This window comes from Pagrus pagrus, assembly GCF_965226575.1.
Source record: "Pagrus pagrus genome assembly, chromosome: 3".
NCBI lineage: Eukaryota > Metazoa > Chordata > Actinopteri > Spariformes > Sparidae > Pagrus > Pagrus pagrus.
The window spans coordinates 31,595,388-31,613,281 of NC_140187.1; the positions used below are offsets into that span (position 1 = coordinate 31,595,388).

General features: G+C 39.2%; 1 protein-coding gene across 4 annotated transcripts in view; it reads right to left on the reverse strand.

Annotated features, from left to right (window-relative positions):
* iqsec1b (IQ motif and Sec7 domain ArfGEF 1b) overlaps positions 1-17,894 on the reverse strand; it is a gene marked incomplete at its 5' end in the record, with an annotated part of 214,786 nt that overhangs the window by 161,053 nt on the left and 35,839 nt on the right. For 2 of the 4 annotated variants that reach the window (XM_084348721.1, XM_084348729.1), the window contains one exon: positions 847-876. The exons of the other annotated variants lie outside the window; for them this stretch is intronic. In XM_084348721.1, coding sequence (XP_084204847.1) covers positions 847-876 — 30 coding nt within the window. The remainder of the gene's footprint in view (positions 1-846; positions 877-17,894) is intronic. 4 annotated transcript variants of the gene reach the window in all.

The window sequence follows — 17,894 nt, forward strand, 5'->3', positions numbered from 1 at the left end:
CATAAATCCAAAACTTGCTACAGATCTAACCCGAGGGCACACGAACAGGAGCAGGTTCCTGTAGCCTTCCCTGCGTATTCCAACAGAATGCTATTATCCATGGTCTTGAAATGAGACGTTCAATCACATATCACATACTGTATATACAAATATATGACATATGGATGTCGACATGTTGATGTGTGTGCATAGTTTTTGAAATCTTGTGTTTCAATCTATTCTAATTCATCTATTCAAGACATAACATTACTATGGCCTGCCGAGTTTTATTTGTAGTTAGCACGTAACACTGAATTATATCTGACATATTTTTACAGAAACCAGGGACTTGGATTTATGACAGCTGTGTTGCACTCAGAAACAAATGTGAATTACAACATAATGTTGCTTTACAGACAAGATCTTACAAAAAATTAAATGGCAGCTAATGGCATGAAAGAGACAACTTTAAGCTTTAATGACTCTTCATACAGTCCTGCCGTGGCTTATCATTCCTTCCTCTTGTGGGTTGCATTTAGCGTAAGAAGAGGAGATATGTAGCCAAGACTGCTCAAAGTCAGTATATTGTGACTGGTTGACAGTCCTGGAAGGAAAAACTATCGAGCAAAGATGAGAATCAGACAGAAGACACTGCAGGAAGTACTGTTAGATCTCGCTGCTCATGATGGAGAAGAATTTTCTTCTCTGGATAAGGTGAAGCTGACAGGTAAGGATGCAAAGCAGCAAAAGTCCAGATGGTTCAAAAAAACCAACGAGGATTTTTAAGATGGCATGTGACTGAGAGTCTACTAAGCTTTACAGGCAGAATAATGGGGATGCGTATAGAGAAATTTGGGCAGCACATACCTGACACCTCTGGGACTTTCACTTTCAGATCTGTAAATGACAAAGACATCAATCAGGAGAGGTAGGGAACCAAAACTGAAATACTGACCAACTTAAAACAAGCTTTGCAGTTTTGTAGCTGCCATATTTTGCCTAGATGGTAGGAACATAAATCCAGTGACAGGAAAGTGAAAATCATGATGCTGCACTTCTGAGCAGGTCAAAATGAGACATGAAACTACATTGACTGGACAAAATTACATTGGGCTAAATAACTGTCTCATACATAACTGATGGCAGTTCAGTCGAAAGCTAAGCTCCCAATTAAACTATTGAAACTGCCTCCTTTGCTTTTCCAGACCAGCAGGTCTAGGACAGTTAAATCCCAGCGGTCGGCAGCCAGAAAAGCCGACCATCAGAGGCGGACCATCTAAAATACAACACACACACTTATTTTAGAACTGTTCACTTCACTTCTTTACAAGCAGCCCAAGTTACTCACAAGACACACCTTAAACTGTTCCTTGCCACTGTCAAAATATGCTTGTGATACCTCACAGCAGTTTTAACCTACATCGAACCAAACCTGTTTCCCCCAGCTGCATTATTTCCTCTAATCCTAATCTAGCTGAGAGGATTGATACAAAAATAAAAAAACGTTGGCAGATGCCCTTTTCTGCATTTTTGTCTCAGTGCTATGGGAAACTGGCATATAAGCCTCTACTTAACACATAGGAAATTGCAAGCTGAACGAAGCAAAATTAACCATTTGGTTCTTCAACCTTGGGCAGATGTGTAGCCAGGCGTGTTCTATAATGACAGATGTATGGCTGAGGGTCACCGCAGTTTCTAAAGAATGTCATAGCCAAACAGCACATAACGGGACAGATCCTTTCCATCCACGGGAAAGATGAAGGAAAATTCCATTCTTGAAAGGGTACAGCTGAAACACAGGCAAACTGTCTGTGATGTCCATCAACTTAGGCCTGGGCGATAAAATGACAGCAATATGTATGGGAAATAGACACATCATCGATAGAGAAAATAGTTTGATAAAATATTCGATAGTTTCATGTATATGCATTACATGCGAACCAATGCATACCAAAGCCTATAAGGATACGCCCCCACTCATAAACAGCCTGTCATATCCCTTGATAATGGAACAAGCTGAGTGACACGTGAACAGACAATCATTTAACAGACAAATCCTACGTGTGCTCTCTCCCTGGATCATTTAAACAGCCTATCAAATCCCTAGGTGCTACGAGTGACATGCAAACAGCCAATCATTTAACAGTTGTGTAGTTCATCACCATGTGACTAACAACAACAGTTGAGTATGGAGTCAGGCATTATAACGGGTCCCACTGCAGTGCAGACCAGCTCTACTCCGTCTGTAAGACTGTGAAGTCACACAGTGGTTGTGGTAATGTCTGTTTTTCTTGTGGTCTGATGCAGCGGCCTACAAAAGCCCCCACACAATGACCCCTCTGGCCTCTGTCCCGGTCCTCTGCTGCGTCTCTTGGTGTCACTCACGCTCCGGAGCTGCTCTTCTGCATGAGTGTCTCCGGGCTCGTTAGGTAGAGCAATTGGACTATGTGCTCTGCCTGTGAGCCCAGAGAAACTGCAGCTGTGACAACCAAAGTGGTCAGCGCGACCACCGGGGCAACTATGGCTCACAATCCACTGCACCAGCTCCACTGCTGGCCAAGTGTTTTACAAACCAGCTGTGAGAAATACAGAAGCACAAGTCATTACCACCAGAGTGAGAAAAAGGGGGGTTACAGAGAGGATTGTGAAGACCGGACAGCTTGCTAGTATGACAGTATTTTTTACTTATTAATGTCATTTTTATTTGTAATTCCTTGTTGTGTTAACATAAATTATAACTCGTGTGCCCTGATAAAGTGGTAAAATTCAAAATTGGTTTAATACATTTTTTGGCTGGTCTTTAAAAATCATTAAAAAAAAAAATAGTACAGGTAATTAAAAATGCTCAATAATTATCTACTGATATGAAACTTATCGTGATAGACTTGTTTAACCATATCGCTCAGGCCTACATCAACTTAATTTGAGAAAATGAAAGGTTCTCTCTTCAATTAACCAGATGTTGGACCATCTGAGGGAGTGCAGCCAGCCAGCCTTGATTGGCTTGACAGACTCCTTCGTTATGCCCAGGTTGGCTTTCATAACCCACCACATCCAGCTAATAGGACTCTTCTCTCCTCACTTTCCCTTCAGCAGGAAAGTGTCAGCTTCTTGGCTCCCAGTACTCAATACTCAATAAATGAGAGTGATCTATCAGCTGTATTGGATACCGCTCCATAGAGGTGGGTGAAACAGACTCTTGCAGAGGTAGTGCTTTGACACCTGCATTCATGCTGTGTTTTTCCAGACAAAGCTACCCCAGTGTAACAGATCCTTTACTAATGGCATTATGGTACCCGGCCTGTACAAAGCTGCTTTGATGAGACACGTCTGAACTTCAAATGTTCTACGCGGTCACTAATGTTTTCGGGTGACACGCAGAGCGAGCACAGAGAGGGAACTGCTTTGAGGGAATGAGGGGGGGCATCAGAAGCAGCAAGGTAACCAAGAACTGACTGACAACAAGACGGCGTGCCCAAAGGAAATCATAAGCTGTCAGTGTGAGACCTTTGTCAAAAAAAATCAATGGCAGATCATAAACAATAGGACAGCCAAGGGAAGGGCTCTGACTGGAAGTCTTGGGCTATATCAGCAGCAATAGGAGGAAAGAAAAACATGACACTGCCGTTTAAACCAACTGACAACTGGCAAAGATGAAATAGTCACAAGCACCTGTTGCAGAGATTAAGATCAGTTGCCTGATAAAACCCAGTTAATGATATCATGTGAGGATGCAGATAGCCGAGCTTTCCCCAGAAATTGCATTCAGTAACAGGCCACATTAGGACTGATATGCTGAGCCAGGGTTATCAGTGCTGGGCAGTGATGGCAGCAGCTCCAGATGCATTAGGCCGTCAGTGAGTGGAGCCCACAGCGCTCAACTTAGTTACTGTACATTCTGTCTTCTCAAGAGAACTGCTGTATGATTATGAATTGATCCATATAAGTAGGGACTAGACTGCATTTTACCGTCCAGTGGTGTTTGTGTCAGGGGTATTACAAGTATTGTCTTGGGATATTGGTTATAATAATAATGGCCTTATGTATAACAAGTTAAGGGATTATGCATCTTGCAAAAGGGAACAGGATCATTCATGGTTAACTTGTTAAACTTAACAGTGTTTACAACTTTTCGGACCCCCTTCGCAACTTTATTTCTAATTAGCGACCAGCAACAAATTCTGAGCCTTATTCTGACCACCAAAGCGGAGAACCACTTGCAGAAGGATTGCGAGTTCAGTCGCAGTGACTTTCTATGGTTATGTGACTCTGGCGCCAATACTATCTCTGTAATGTACTGCAGCTGTGAAAATGTTAATAGTTTGTTTGAGCTTCTCTATCATTCCATCTCTCTGACTTAGGGTGAGCAGCCGCATTTCACTCAACCTACACACCCAGAACAAGTATCTAATTTACAGCACCAGCAACTACGTTAAGACAAACCGAGACAAACTATTAACCTGTATTCATTTAAAACCTGACATGTCCAGGCTTTCACAGAGTCAATTACGAGTTTCTGCTCTGACGTTTTGTTGTCATCATGACAAAGGTTACAGTGCACTGCAGCGGCTTGAATAAACATTCAGCCTACCTGCTGCTGTCATGCTGTCTGTTGCCACCTACAAAAGTGTCCCGTGCCAGGCTTTGCACGAGGTTCACAGTGATAAATATGGAAGCCCATTATCGCCTGTTAAAGAAAAAGATAGGAATAAATATTCCCATTCTCATTCCTCCCATTCATGTGCGCCGAGTGTGTACGCATGCATGAGCTCCTCTTAAGTGCGCAGTGTACCACCAAGTGTCTGATCAGATCAGAAAGTAGCACAAGGAAATTAATCTTGTAAAAGACTTGCTGCTGTAAGCTTTTGGACACAGTGTCTGCGCGCAGGGCTTGTTGACATACAACTGTAGTTGGTGAACTAACCCATGATACAACAGTTGGCTTGCTAGCCTGGACCATGCCAGCAAACCAAGAGTATGCTAGTGCTTCTCAGCCACAATAGTTCACCAAGTAAGCGAGCTAGCTCAGTTGCTAACCAGACAAAAAGTTAACACTATTTATTCAAAAGCTGAATTTGTGCCTACAACAGCTATCCTACAACTGACTCCGAACCAAGTCTCTTGTTAAGCAGTTTATATTCTAGCAGAGGATGGTTGGTCCATATAAATGTGGGTACAACAGAGCAAATATGAAATCTTTCCTCGATTTTTGCATGGTGCCTGTTCCCTCAAAAGTCATTGGTCAACACTGAAATTGGTCAAAAAAATCACGAGAGTTGATCTATGCAAAAAATGTGCGTAGACTGACCTCACCTATGCAAATGAATCCAGATTCCAGAACAGAATTTCCAGAAAATGCAAAAAACTAAAAGCAAATCAAGGTTCACAGGGATTTATTTGTCATTATACAATACCAGGGATAAATATCGAAACGTTTGTAAACTCTACACAAACACAGAACATATATACAGTGATTTATATATATATATGTACATCACTATATCATGCATTTTTTCTTAAGATTTGGTCTGGGTGAATGTAAACAGCAGAGGCTCTGGGTTTTAAGCCGTTTGCTGCGTGTCGTCCCAACACTCTCTAATCCCATTTCCTGTCACTCTTACAACTGTCCTGTCAAATAAAGTTCAACTCTCCATCAACTTTGACTGTGTTTGAGCACCAAGTATCAATGATGTTAAAACGGGCACCATTCATGCATGTTGTACATCTAATAACAAGATGATGAAGTTAAAAGAGCTCCAGTCAAACCTTAGATGATTGATGACCATGTGGGAAATATAATAGAAATATGACATTTATGTTGTTTCATGTATTTATTTGAGGAACGTTAGTTTTCATCCATTCATTGGAGAAGAAGCTTGAGTGACATTTAAGTCACATGCTTCATGAACGTTGTGATTTATTCACTCAGTGTGTTTCCATTGCGCTTTGTTGTCTCTTCACTTATCTGGTATATCTGGCATTTGCACTCTGATTTTGTAATTGGCAAATTGAAAATCTGCATAATCAAACACACGTACAGAAGCTGCTCTTTGTTTGACAGAAAACAGTACCACAGTATTCTGTTGGCAGCAATGTCTGTGGAGTATTCAGAGACCAAGAACAGCTTCGAAACAGAGGTTGTTGCTTTTTTTCCTGTACTTTTACAATGTTTTAGTCACCAGAAATGAAATGTATTCATTGGCTCAGTTACAGGGTGGAGGCAAAAATCTCAGAGACAAAATATAGAAAAAATAAAACCAAAAACTGGCACTGATACTACAGAAGGTGAGTGAGAATATTAGTTTTTTTGTAATTTGGGTGAACCAGCTCGTTAAAGTGCAAGGGTCACAGCCATCAAGGAAAATTATTGCTGAGATAATTCTGACCAAAACTCTTTTGACTGTAACTGCCCTTCTGGTTACATGACTTAACAGGAAATACACTTAGTGGGCCCACCTCTCCTGAGCAAAGATCATCAGTGTAGTCAACAGGAACATTCCTGCAGTATCCTCCTCCCTAATGGATGGATCTTCATCATATTACCCTTTTTGTTCAAACTGAGAGAAAGAGCAGGATAAAGGGCAACTGTGAGAGAGCATGAAAGCACAGGATGTGACAGACAACGCCCACAACGCCTGACTAATTGAAGGGAAAATGAGGGATCAGGCCATGTTGCCACAGCAGATGTTTTTTAATGGGAGCAAATTAAACAGTTGTAGAGTTGTTTGATATGGTATAGTAACACAGTAAGTATATGTTAGCTGTTAATAAATAAGCTGTCAACTTGGGTCTGTGTTTTAAATTGTATAAAGTGGCTGAACAGCAACAGAGTACTAATGCGAGAGATAAGTACACAACAAGGTATATGTAAATACAGATACATGGCTTAAAGCTGCATTAGTTTTTTTTGATGTATTGATTTGATCAGATGCTGCGTCAGAAGCTTTAAACACAAGGCTGACATTTATTTATTACTATAAAATAGCAAGCATGAAACAACATCATATAATCCATTATGAGTCAACTTTCTGGTAACCAGACAAATGTATGTCAACCATCACTCTCCTTTTAGCTCTCTTTTGGTCACCACCAACTCCTAGGGGACATACTTGGCTCTTAAAGGCGTAAATTGTAAAATATGACCAGAATTCAAAGGTGCCTCCAATTTAGTGGGTAACATATCACCGGAGTAACTGTCAACTTCTGCTCTTTGCTAGCTATCCTTGGCTATAGCTGGTTACCCTTAGCTAGTTAGCTCATGGCTCAGTTTGCCATGGAGCTAGTGGCCCTAGAGTTTGGCTGACAGGGGACCTCAGAACACAGGGGGAGTCACACTGCGACGGGGCACAGCTCAACTGGATTTGGTAGCCTGAGTGAACACGGCTGGATACTGAACTGGCCATGAACACAACTTCTGAGATGGACGGAGGTCAGTTTGAAGACAGCGGCTCTGACCACTACTATGACTATGGGGATGAGAAGACATGACAGGCGAGGACAGGAGAGGAGACAGCAGAACAGGAGAGAGAGAGTCTGACATCAGCAGACAACATGTGAAAACATGTAGAGCCTGAATATTTTTACATCTTACTCTGTGAATTTAGGATTTATTATGATCAAACCAGAACTGATTATGGAAACAAACCATGACTGTTTTTGGTGAGTTTTATTAATATGGAGTATGAATGTAGTGTGTTGTATTAATGCAGAGTATGAGTGTAGTGTGTTGTATTCATGCAGAGTATGAGTGTAGTGTGTTGTATTCATGTGCATTTAATTTCATGAAATTGTGTGAGATTATTTTGGTCATTTATTACACTAAAAGCTGGCACATACAGCATCTCCCAAATGAAACTGGGACCCAGCTGGTTATCAGAGCATTTTCTTGAGAATAGGTCCTTGCTGCTGTATTCCAACTTGGTTCTGAATTTGATAGTTTTGTCCATGATTTCATTAGACAAATTGCTCTCACCAAATTAATTAAGTAAGGGAAACATGGCTATAGCCCTAGGTATTATCTAAAAAGAAACACAATTGTCAATGTTAATTGACATGGACATATTCACAGGTTTTAAACACCCTTAGAGTTAAGCAAAGACAATCAAAACCACAATATATATATATATATATATATATATATATATACCAAGTCATTTACCAAGACTTTGCGGGGTTGAGACCAAGGCAGGACCAGACCAAGACAAGATCAAGACCCGTGCGAGTCCCACAATGCATTATACACTATAAAATGTGGAACCTGCAAACCATAGGCACTCCTAAAATTGAAAAACCCACAGATGACAAATGAAAATTCATCTTCATTCACCTCTTTCATTGCCACATACTTTATGTGTACTTCTTTCCTACGAGCAAACAAATACAAACATGAAAGAGCTAATATTAACTTAACCATCTTTATTCAACACTAATTAAGTACAGCGTGTATCAAACAATACAGTGATTTCCATGTAGTTGCAGTCTTGACTGATCTTTAAATACATACCAGAGCCCTCTTTGTCTGAGACCAAACAAGACTGAGTAAAAATGCAGTCAATTCTGAGACAAGAGCATACTGTAATTGTATGTATGAGTATGACTGTCTAATTACTTGTGTTTGCTGCCCCACCAGGCATATTTTAGCAATGTAAGTGTATTCCTAGATCTTACTGATTAGCTTGGTGAGAAAAGTAGCATTATTACAAATAGGAATTATAGTCATAATATACAACATAAGACCAAAGCTGTACTAAAATCCACATCAGATCTTCCAAGTAATCTCCTGTGATCATTTAATATTTTTTTCTTGACCCAGGAATGCAAACTAAGAATTTGAATGAACATTAATCACAAGAAAATATTTCTTCCACTTCCATATGAGAAATACTCAGCAGATACAGGCTAAATCACTGAAGAGATTCTTCCACAATGACCAAAAACTCACTGCCCTCTACTTCAACTCACAAATCAATACATCCAGTCCTAACGAACCCCCCCCCCCCCAAAAAAAAAACCTGATGAGGAAATCAAATGTCTGCTTGTAGAAAAGCTGAAGTACCAGTATATTACGGCAAATATGCCTCACTGACAATCAACTGGGTTCCAGCAGCTGTCAGTCCAATCATAGCAAGGATTAGTATAATTAACATTTTCTAGACCCACAGAGTTTTTCAATCAAGTATAAAGTTTTAATAATCACAGATGAATGGGGCTGCAGGGAATTATGCATCCCACTTGTTCAAGCACTTTTCCACAGCACCGTAACCTTCCTTCTGGAAACGCACTTCATCTGGGTGAAAATTACCTACGGTCTATTTTCTGTCGATTTCAGGCTACAGTAAGATAGAACTCAAACCAAAAAACAAAATACAGTATTGCCTGACTTGGTCCTGGGCCCAGCAGGCAGTATAACACACTTGGAGCAAATGTGCAGCATTCCCAGTAGCTGCAAAGAAAATGGCAGGAATCCTGGAAATCTGTGTGGCCAAACGCAATCCAGGCATTCTGTCAGGAACCCGCAGGAGGCTGGAGCCAAACCAATTAAATGATATGAGCCTGACAATAAGTGGATTTTATTACATGACCTCAAGAAACCCACTGCAACCAAATTTAATCATCTCACAATACAGAGGTTATAGGAAACCTTCATGCCTTGACACTTTTTAAAAACAGATTACAATTCCCATTACAAATTTCAAATTGCAATTTCAAAGCTTTTTAAAAGGTTGAAGGTGTAAGCACTGAAGTGCCTCTCTAAGTTTCAATAGCCATCTCCGTTTCTTGTGTGCTTAAAACTGGGACTTGGAGAATGTAGCTCAGCTTCAAAAAGTGTGAAAAGCCAATAAATGTGATTTCTCTCATATTCAATTTCTGTTAAAGTGCTGTTGCTCTTTTCTATGCGAGTCCCATGGGGTAGAAAGAGGAAGCTTCCACTGGCCACTGTACAGTATATAGCAGGTTGTCTTGAGCCAAGTTTTCATTCACTTCCTTGTTCCTGTGTCAATTATAGCTGTAGTTGTTTAACCAAATTGGGTAATGGAATTAACCTTTTCATCTACAAGGAAATGCATCACAGCCAAAGGAGAAAAGCACGATTGGGAGAGTCAGCTCTCTGCAGCAGCCCTGGAATCTACCCAAAAGACCGGTTCATGTTGATGTGATTCCTGCTGGTCTCCAATAGCAGTCAATGACAGTGTCAGGCAGCAACACATCACTTACAAACGTATTACAGTAATGTGATAACTAATTCAGTAATTGAGAAATTACAATTTGAAGCTCCTAATCCCAGTAATGCTCTGTTAATTTTACATTTTGGAGGGCTGCTTGTTTGCTGTCCTAGGATTTGGCTGGAGGGTTGATATATTCCCTTTGTGTGCTCACTGGAGAGACTGGTCCTGCTGGCTTCCACCAAATAGAAGGAGTAGGCCTTCCAGTAACTCCAAAGTTGTCATGTTTGCATCTGAATTTATTTGCTCCTGTAAGCCACTGGTTAGCCTAGATTCAAGATTCAATAATTATTTAATTGTTATTATACAATACAAGACTGCATAACACAGTCTCAGCTGAATTCTATAGGCTTAACATTCAGAAAGGTCAGAAAAGTAAACTATTCATAGTGGGGTGTTGATGTCTGTTGGTACAGCAGTGGCTACTTCTGTATAGTTTATTTACTCATTCACCGCTCTATAACTGTTTATTAGGTATCTGTTTATTGGGTATTTATCTATTCTGTCTATTAGGTATTTATTTATTTATTCATTCAGTCACTGCACTTCAGCTGTTTACTTATTTATCCATTCACTACATAACAACTGTTTATTTAGGTCTGTCTACTGGCTAGAAGCTATTTCTCTATGGATATATTTTTATTTTAATAATGGATATCTTTTTTTTTTTTACTTTTATAGATTTTATAATGCTGCTGAACGGGATTGCTGCAAACACAGTTTTCGTTGTGTTTTTTTTATACAATGACAATAAAGTGTCCATTCTACAGTATATTCTATCTTTTGCCAGACAGCGGCTGGGTGAACAGGCTATGGATGGGGTGAGCAACAGTAGAATCAGGTCACACCTGGTTTTGTTCAGAGTTGGAGGGTGTGTCAACCCTGTGGTTTTACTTGCAAAGGGGGCTTCTGGCCCCTCATTTATCAACATGTGTAGAAAAGATTCTAAATTCTGTCTCACAAATACAATATGGAATGTGCATGAGTCCAAAAAAAAATTGTATTTATCAAACATGCACACGCCGATCGAACATACATTTGAATCCAGTGTTGATAAATCCCACATGTTCTACACCACCATGTGTAGCTTGTGCACCTTCTGGGTCATTAGCATTTGCAGACTGGAACAAGCAGGTGGCCAAAAACCCCAGGGTGGACAGAAGTTGAATGTACACAGGAAAGGCTTTTAAATTCTTACTGCAACGTAAGTCCAATATCCTGGCATAAATCTATCAATACCTGTTTTGGGACAGATACCTACTCAGATGCCACCCTGTGCTCTCAACCAAACAGATGAGTGCACTGTTACATTCGTTACAGTTTCCAAATACCTGGCACAGATGCCTTACCATAGATTTCGACACCAATTAGGCTATGTCCATTTCTAATGAGACACAGTTAATCATTGAGTAATTAAAAATCAAAGAAAAAACAGAACATATGTGCATGTTGAGAATGTTTAAAGCAGCATGCTGTGACACTTGCAATGCTTTCTAATTGCAGGTTACCTATTCTACCACTGGATGCTGTGCATAAGCATGGTCAGAGCTGTGCTCATATTCACACACATTCCTTAGTACAAGTACAAGTTGATAAATTACACACTTTGTGAGGGAATGATGGTATGCATCCATTGCACACACATCTGTGCGTACACACCGTTTACAAATGAAGGCCCCAGAGCATTGTATGCAGTCACTGGTGCTGGGCTAAGCATTCCCTTTTTCCAGTCAAAGGCAAAATGAATGAATAGTGTCTCAGCCAAATAAGACTACTGTGATTATATCATCATATTGTAATCAGAGTCATCTTATATTTGCTCTAATACTACTAATGATTACATTGTTCAATACTACTGGTTCTAGATTACTTACAGTAATAATCATTACATAATTCCCCCACAATCTTTTAGTTTAGCCTTTGGTAGATAAGGCAGGTTAAATATTTTACAAGTCTGGCATTTTGAAGGTGCCATATGGAAAAATTGACACCTGTTGAATTCATACACCAAACAAATAGTGTCAGCAACCTCAAAACTGTAGTTTCTTTACTTTCTGTTGGTAATTTTAGTTGAATTTGAATGTTTTAAACAAAAATGTGTACATATTGCATAGGGGAGGGACAAAATATAGATATGCCAATATATCGTCGTCCTTCCTCATGCGCATTGATAAGCTGGCTCCAAATATCTATATTTTAATTTAAAAAATAAGGTGCTCTAAACAGATTTCCTGGCCAATTTGACTGCCCAACGTCCAGTCTGCAGAGAGAACTGTGCTCACCTACAATGGATGGACTTCACGGGCCACGAAGTCCTACGAGACAATCACTGCCCATTTTATTGATAAAGAGTTGGAAATGCACTCCTGCGTGCTACAAACAAGGGGGATGCAAGAGACTCATACTTGTGCTAATCACTGCTTAGAGAAGTGCACTCACCTCTGAGCATGGTGATCAGTTGCTGTAAATAGATTTACATAATAGAGGTTACTTCAAAGCACTGCAATGTTCTCAGGTTTATGTAAAGCAAGCTGGTAAACTGAAATGTTCCAGGTTTATGTAAACAAGTTGATAAGCAGTTAAATGTGTCCAGATAAAGACAAAACAAACTGTCGTGCTTTGAAAAGTCTAAGCGCTGAAATGTTTCAAGGTTTACATAAAAACAAGTTTATTTAGCTTCTAAAAAGTGTAAGCATTAAATGTGTAGGTTTACATACACAAGTTCTCCTTTTATAAAGAAATGTGTATATTTTTACACAAGTTGTTTTCATAGTTGTTTCATAGTTCTGCAAATGTAATTTACAGACTGTAAAACTTGTTTTGCTGCAGAACTGTGCTGTTTTCTAACAGTCTGGACTTTTGCCAGTTTATGTGATGGCACATGTGGACAATGACTAGTTACAGTCAGTGTGTTTGTAAAAGAGGCACTATGCCAAGACTTTATGCACTTTTTGTTCCATGTTTCATCTCAGTTTATGTCAGATTATGTGAAACTGACACAAAATAGCAGTGATTAAATAGAGAAATCCTGCACTTTACCTTTTTATGGGCATTTTGTACTAATCAGTCCGACAGATATCGTGATGTATTGTTATAAGATTGCAATATATCGATTATCACAGAATCGCTGTATCATGATATTAACAGTATCATAGACCATGTATCCCGTATCATATTGTATCATGAGGTATCGTGATACCGACCCCTAATATTGCACCTTCAACTAATTATCCTGACCTTTGAAAAACAAAGTTGCTTGTGACTTGTTTTGATACACATGTTTTCTCTAGCTTTTTCAACTGCCATTTTAGGGGAAAGTACTTTGTCGTAAAACCCTCCTATCAACCATTAGTTGGTACAAGGACATGTACCATCACTGGTTTCCCACTTACAAACAACTGCTAATTGTTCTGGATGGAGCACTTCATCAAGGTGGAGGAGCCTGCAAATAGGATTTCAGTGGTGCCATCAGTCCCTATATTATGCTTATATTCTATAGAGAATGCATTTAAGCTTCTCATATAGTCTATGGATGACACTTCAGAAAATATGGGTGATCTCAAATGGCAATTATACATACAGCACTGTGCATACACAAACAGACACATACCCTGGCTACACACATGCACACGCACACACGCACACGCACACACACAGGCAACATAATTGAATTTCAGTGCTTTTTCTTTCAGAAGATATAAATACAGACCACAGGCTTTCTACAAACAATACTGGGAATCCTTCAGTGTCTAACATTCAACAAATCTATTCTAATGTGAGGAGACATGCCAGATTCTTGACCGTAAAAAAAATGATTAGTTCTTTTGTGCGTTTCCAAAATGACTCATGAAATGAACGTAAAATAAATTACTTGTGAAAGACAACGAATGCTGGTGGAGGAAGACTGATACACAGCAGAAGTAAATAGCATATTTGTTGGCAGGTAATGCACAATATTAGTCCCACACCGGCCTCAATAAGCTATCTGCATGATGGAATAAATGAGCCCTTAGTCTTGTTTGAAGATACTATCATTCCTCCTGTGAGTAGACAGCCAAACAGCAGTATGGGCAGTCTGCCAGAGTGTAGTGTAGGTGTGTGTATGTGTGTACACATAAGAGGAGGTGAGGGAGCACAAACCAGAGCTGTAGAGTAAGTTGTATTTAGTGGTTGTACTCGAGCTGAACTTTGTGGGTCTGGGCCAGACAAATATGTATACACAGTGAATGACTTATGCACTCTGATTCTCTTGTGTCAAGTAGAGACCACTTCACGTGCACTCCTGCAGGCCTGATTGGCCCCATTAGTGCCAGCTCTCTGTGTTCGTAAAGTGAGAGCCCAGATATTTCTGATAGTAGCTAAATTGCTGAGTGAGGTGCAAGCAAAGGCAGTCCAGCAATTGAAATAAGAGACAAATCAGGAACCATTAGCATCAAATTGGCAGAATGTCATTATTCCATTCTGGCATGGTTGACAACCAATGAGACAACAATGAACCGGAGTGTTTCCATGATATGCTTCTGTCACAAAGGGAGACACCGGCACGCAGCAGCCTTCTCTAATGTCAAGTGGATTTCTGTTGATTTGCTGGCATATGACCTCAGCATGTGAAAACGGCTGAGAGAATCAGATCTGGATTTAAGGACAACACAGTAAAAGTCACAGATGGGTACATTTTACAAAATGTTCCTTTTGTTAATTTTCAACAATTTTTTTTATATTTCACTTTTTTTACTGTTTACTATTTTTCTTTGCCTTAGTTTTGCATTCACCTTTAACCTTTTCTACATTTTTTTCCACTTACCTCTAGAACAGGGGTGCCAAAACATTTTTCCTGGGAGGGCCAAAACTGAGACTTAATAGTGGACCTGTTTTATTGTGTTAAGCAAAATGGTACACTATGGTGCCTCTCGCCCTGTGAGGCAAGTGAGAAAAGAAAATTCTAGTGATTAATTTTTAAAATCTAACCTAAATTATGTTTCTCTCCTAGGTTTATGACTTAAGAAACAGGTGAGAGGAAGATGAGACTCGGACTTTCATTTATTTTGGTACTGTAAAGAAGTAGCACTATTCTGGTTAAAAAGTGGATCCTTGTTTGCCATTCAAGCATTTACACTGTATACCCGTCCTTTAACCATAATGTTTGGTGATTTAAGGAATGAAGAAGAAAAAAATATTTGAACAACAACATCATCCTAACGATGGGCGAAAAGATTTCTTTAATAAAATACTTGATATGAGAAGAGGGTTAAGACCACAACAGGAATCCTTTCCTTGTTTTGTTTGTTTTTCATCTCTCTGTAAGTTCTTCCTCTATTCTGTAGATGCACTGGGTGTATCCCTGTGACATCATGTAATAATAATAGTCACAATAAGGGTAGATTATTTAATATTTGTAATATTTTAACGTAATAACCAGGGATACAAGTTTTTTACTTTACGGTAACTGTCATTTAGATGCATTCTGTTGTACACTTGGACACATACAGGGGATTAAAAATCTTATAGTGTAAAACTGTGGAAATCCTCCGCCAAGTCTTGGGCTGCTGTTTCAATTAGGATTTAGTGACTTTGAGCTTATAATTAGGGTGCTCCGATTGATCGGAGACCGATCGTTATCAGCCGATTTACGTTGTAATGTTGGTTTCCTGTCCAAATGTGCAACAGAATGTGACAGGTACCATGAATTTGAAAACTTGTATCACTAAAGTGCATTAAAGTGCTGAAAAAGCATTCACCTAAATTAAGCATTTCACAGTGTTTTTTATGAACCTTGCAAATTGGAAGCAATCCCACTTGTATTAAACATTTCATGATTCGTTCCCAATTGAAAAAGATGAAGACGTTATGCTACATGTTAAAAATAATTGCAATTAATTTGATTATAACATTTAACAATATTATTTCATATGAAAAAACAAAAAATTGATTTACCAATTTCTCATTTCAAAGTATTACTTAAAGCACACGTTTTCACAAAGGACATTAATGAATTAATTATGGTAAGGTAATGCTTAATTAGTATCCTTGTGCATTTATGATATGTTACTTAGAGGACACATGTTTTCAACTTTACAAGGTTATAAGGAGCATTGATAAACAGTTAATTGCAACTAAGGGATGCTTATTCAGCATGTTTATGTGTTTAAGAAGTCATATTTAAGGGATGAATGTTCTCAATTTTAAAATAAGGGTCACAGGGGGCATTAATAAATGATTAATAACAGTTAAGGGATGCTTATTCAGCAATCTAATGCTTTTAAGAAGTCTTACTTATTGGATGAATGTTTTCACCTTTACAATAAGGGTCACAAAGAGCATTAATTCATGATTAATTACAGTTAATTGTCAACTGTCAACTGCATCTCATGATCTTGCTCATAGTGAGCAACAGAGTCTAGTCCACACAGAAAGGCTTCTCGCAGTGACGTGACGGTTGTATCCATTGAGCCAATATGCTGCCCATCTTTTCAATGAACTTTCATATATATAAGACTCATTCTCAAAATACTGATCAGGAAGGACATTCCTATCTGAAAGAGTCTTGCCAGGAGCAGGTTTTTAAGCTTTTAATGCATTCTTTTATTGTCTTTTAATCGTACAGCAAGAGTTAGTTATGTTGTACAATGAGTGTGTGGAGCTCCCTATTTAGCCCGTAGTCCAATGGAAAACATATCATCATCACAGACTAATATTTGGATGATAACTGAATTATTGCTGCACACTGTGAATACCATTTTCTCTGCAGGAATATGAGTTTATCATCTAGGCTTTGCATGAGGGGACGCCTGGACTAGTCCAAAGCTATACAGCAGTTCATTGGGGTAAAACAGCACAGTGGCTGTCATCAGTTATTCTCCTTTATGGTTGAGTGCAGGGAGGATTACTGCTCGACCTGGTGCTGAAGATACCCCTGCAACCCAACAGCGAAACACTGAACAGATAGCAGTTGTCATGAAATAATAAAAATGTGCTTGTGTGTGACCAGGCAGTTATTGACTTGGACTGTCACTGCCCGCCAAGATAACCATACAGTAACACAGCCACTTACATTTTTGTATTTATATTTTGTACAGGATCATGCTCTGAACTTTGCAGCACTTTAAACCTAGTATGGACTGTCAAAAAAGGTTGTCACTGAGAGGAATCAGATAAAGAAAAGCAGCATTTAAATTGAAAAAAATACCACACAGTACATTCAACAAATCCAATGGAACTGCAGATTTGTTTGCAGGGTGCAGTAAATCCACAAAAATGTACAACTTCTGTGCACTTTTGACTTGTGAATTTTCACCGATGACCAACCACAAGCCATGTTGAAAACTTTTATTTTTGAGGGGATGGAAAGACAGAAAGTACAAAATGGAAAAGGCTTTCATAGCTCATTTGCTGTGGTTGACCGCGCAGAGTGTCAAACTCCAGCACAGACAGACAGCAGAGGAGAGAAGCATAGATACATCTACAGAGATAAACACGTTTTTTTTGTTACACGACTTTAAATACAAACGGGAATTATTTATCTGATGTAACATGCATGAACTCAGCAGTAACAACACACAACACTCTCTTCTCTACTCTCTCTGGCAGTTAACGCTGATTCAATATCAACAGCAGTGAAATAAGCCACATTGAAACCACATTCATCTGTGGACAGGATCGCTGTAAATAATCTTGAGCTATACTGTGTATTTA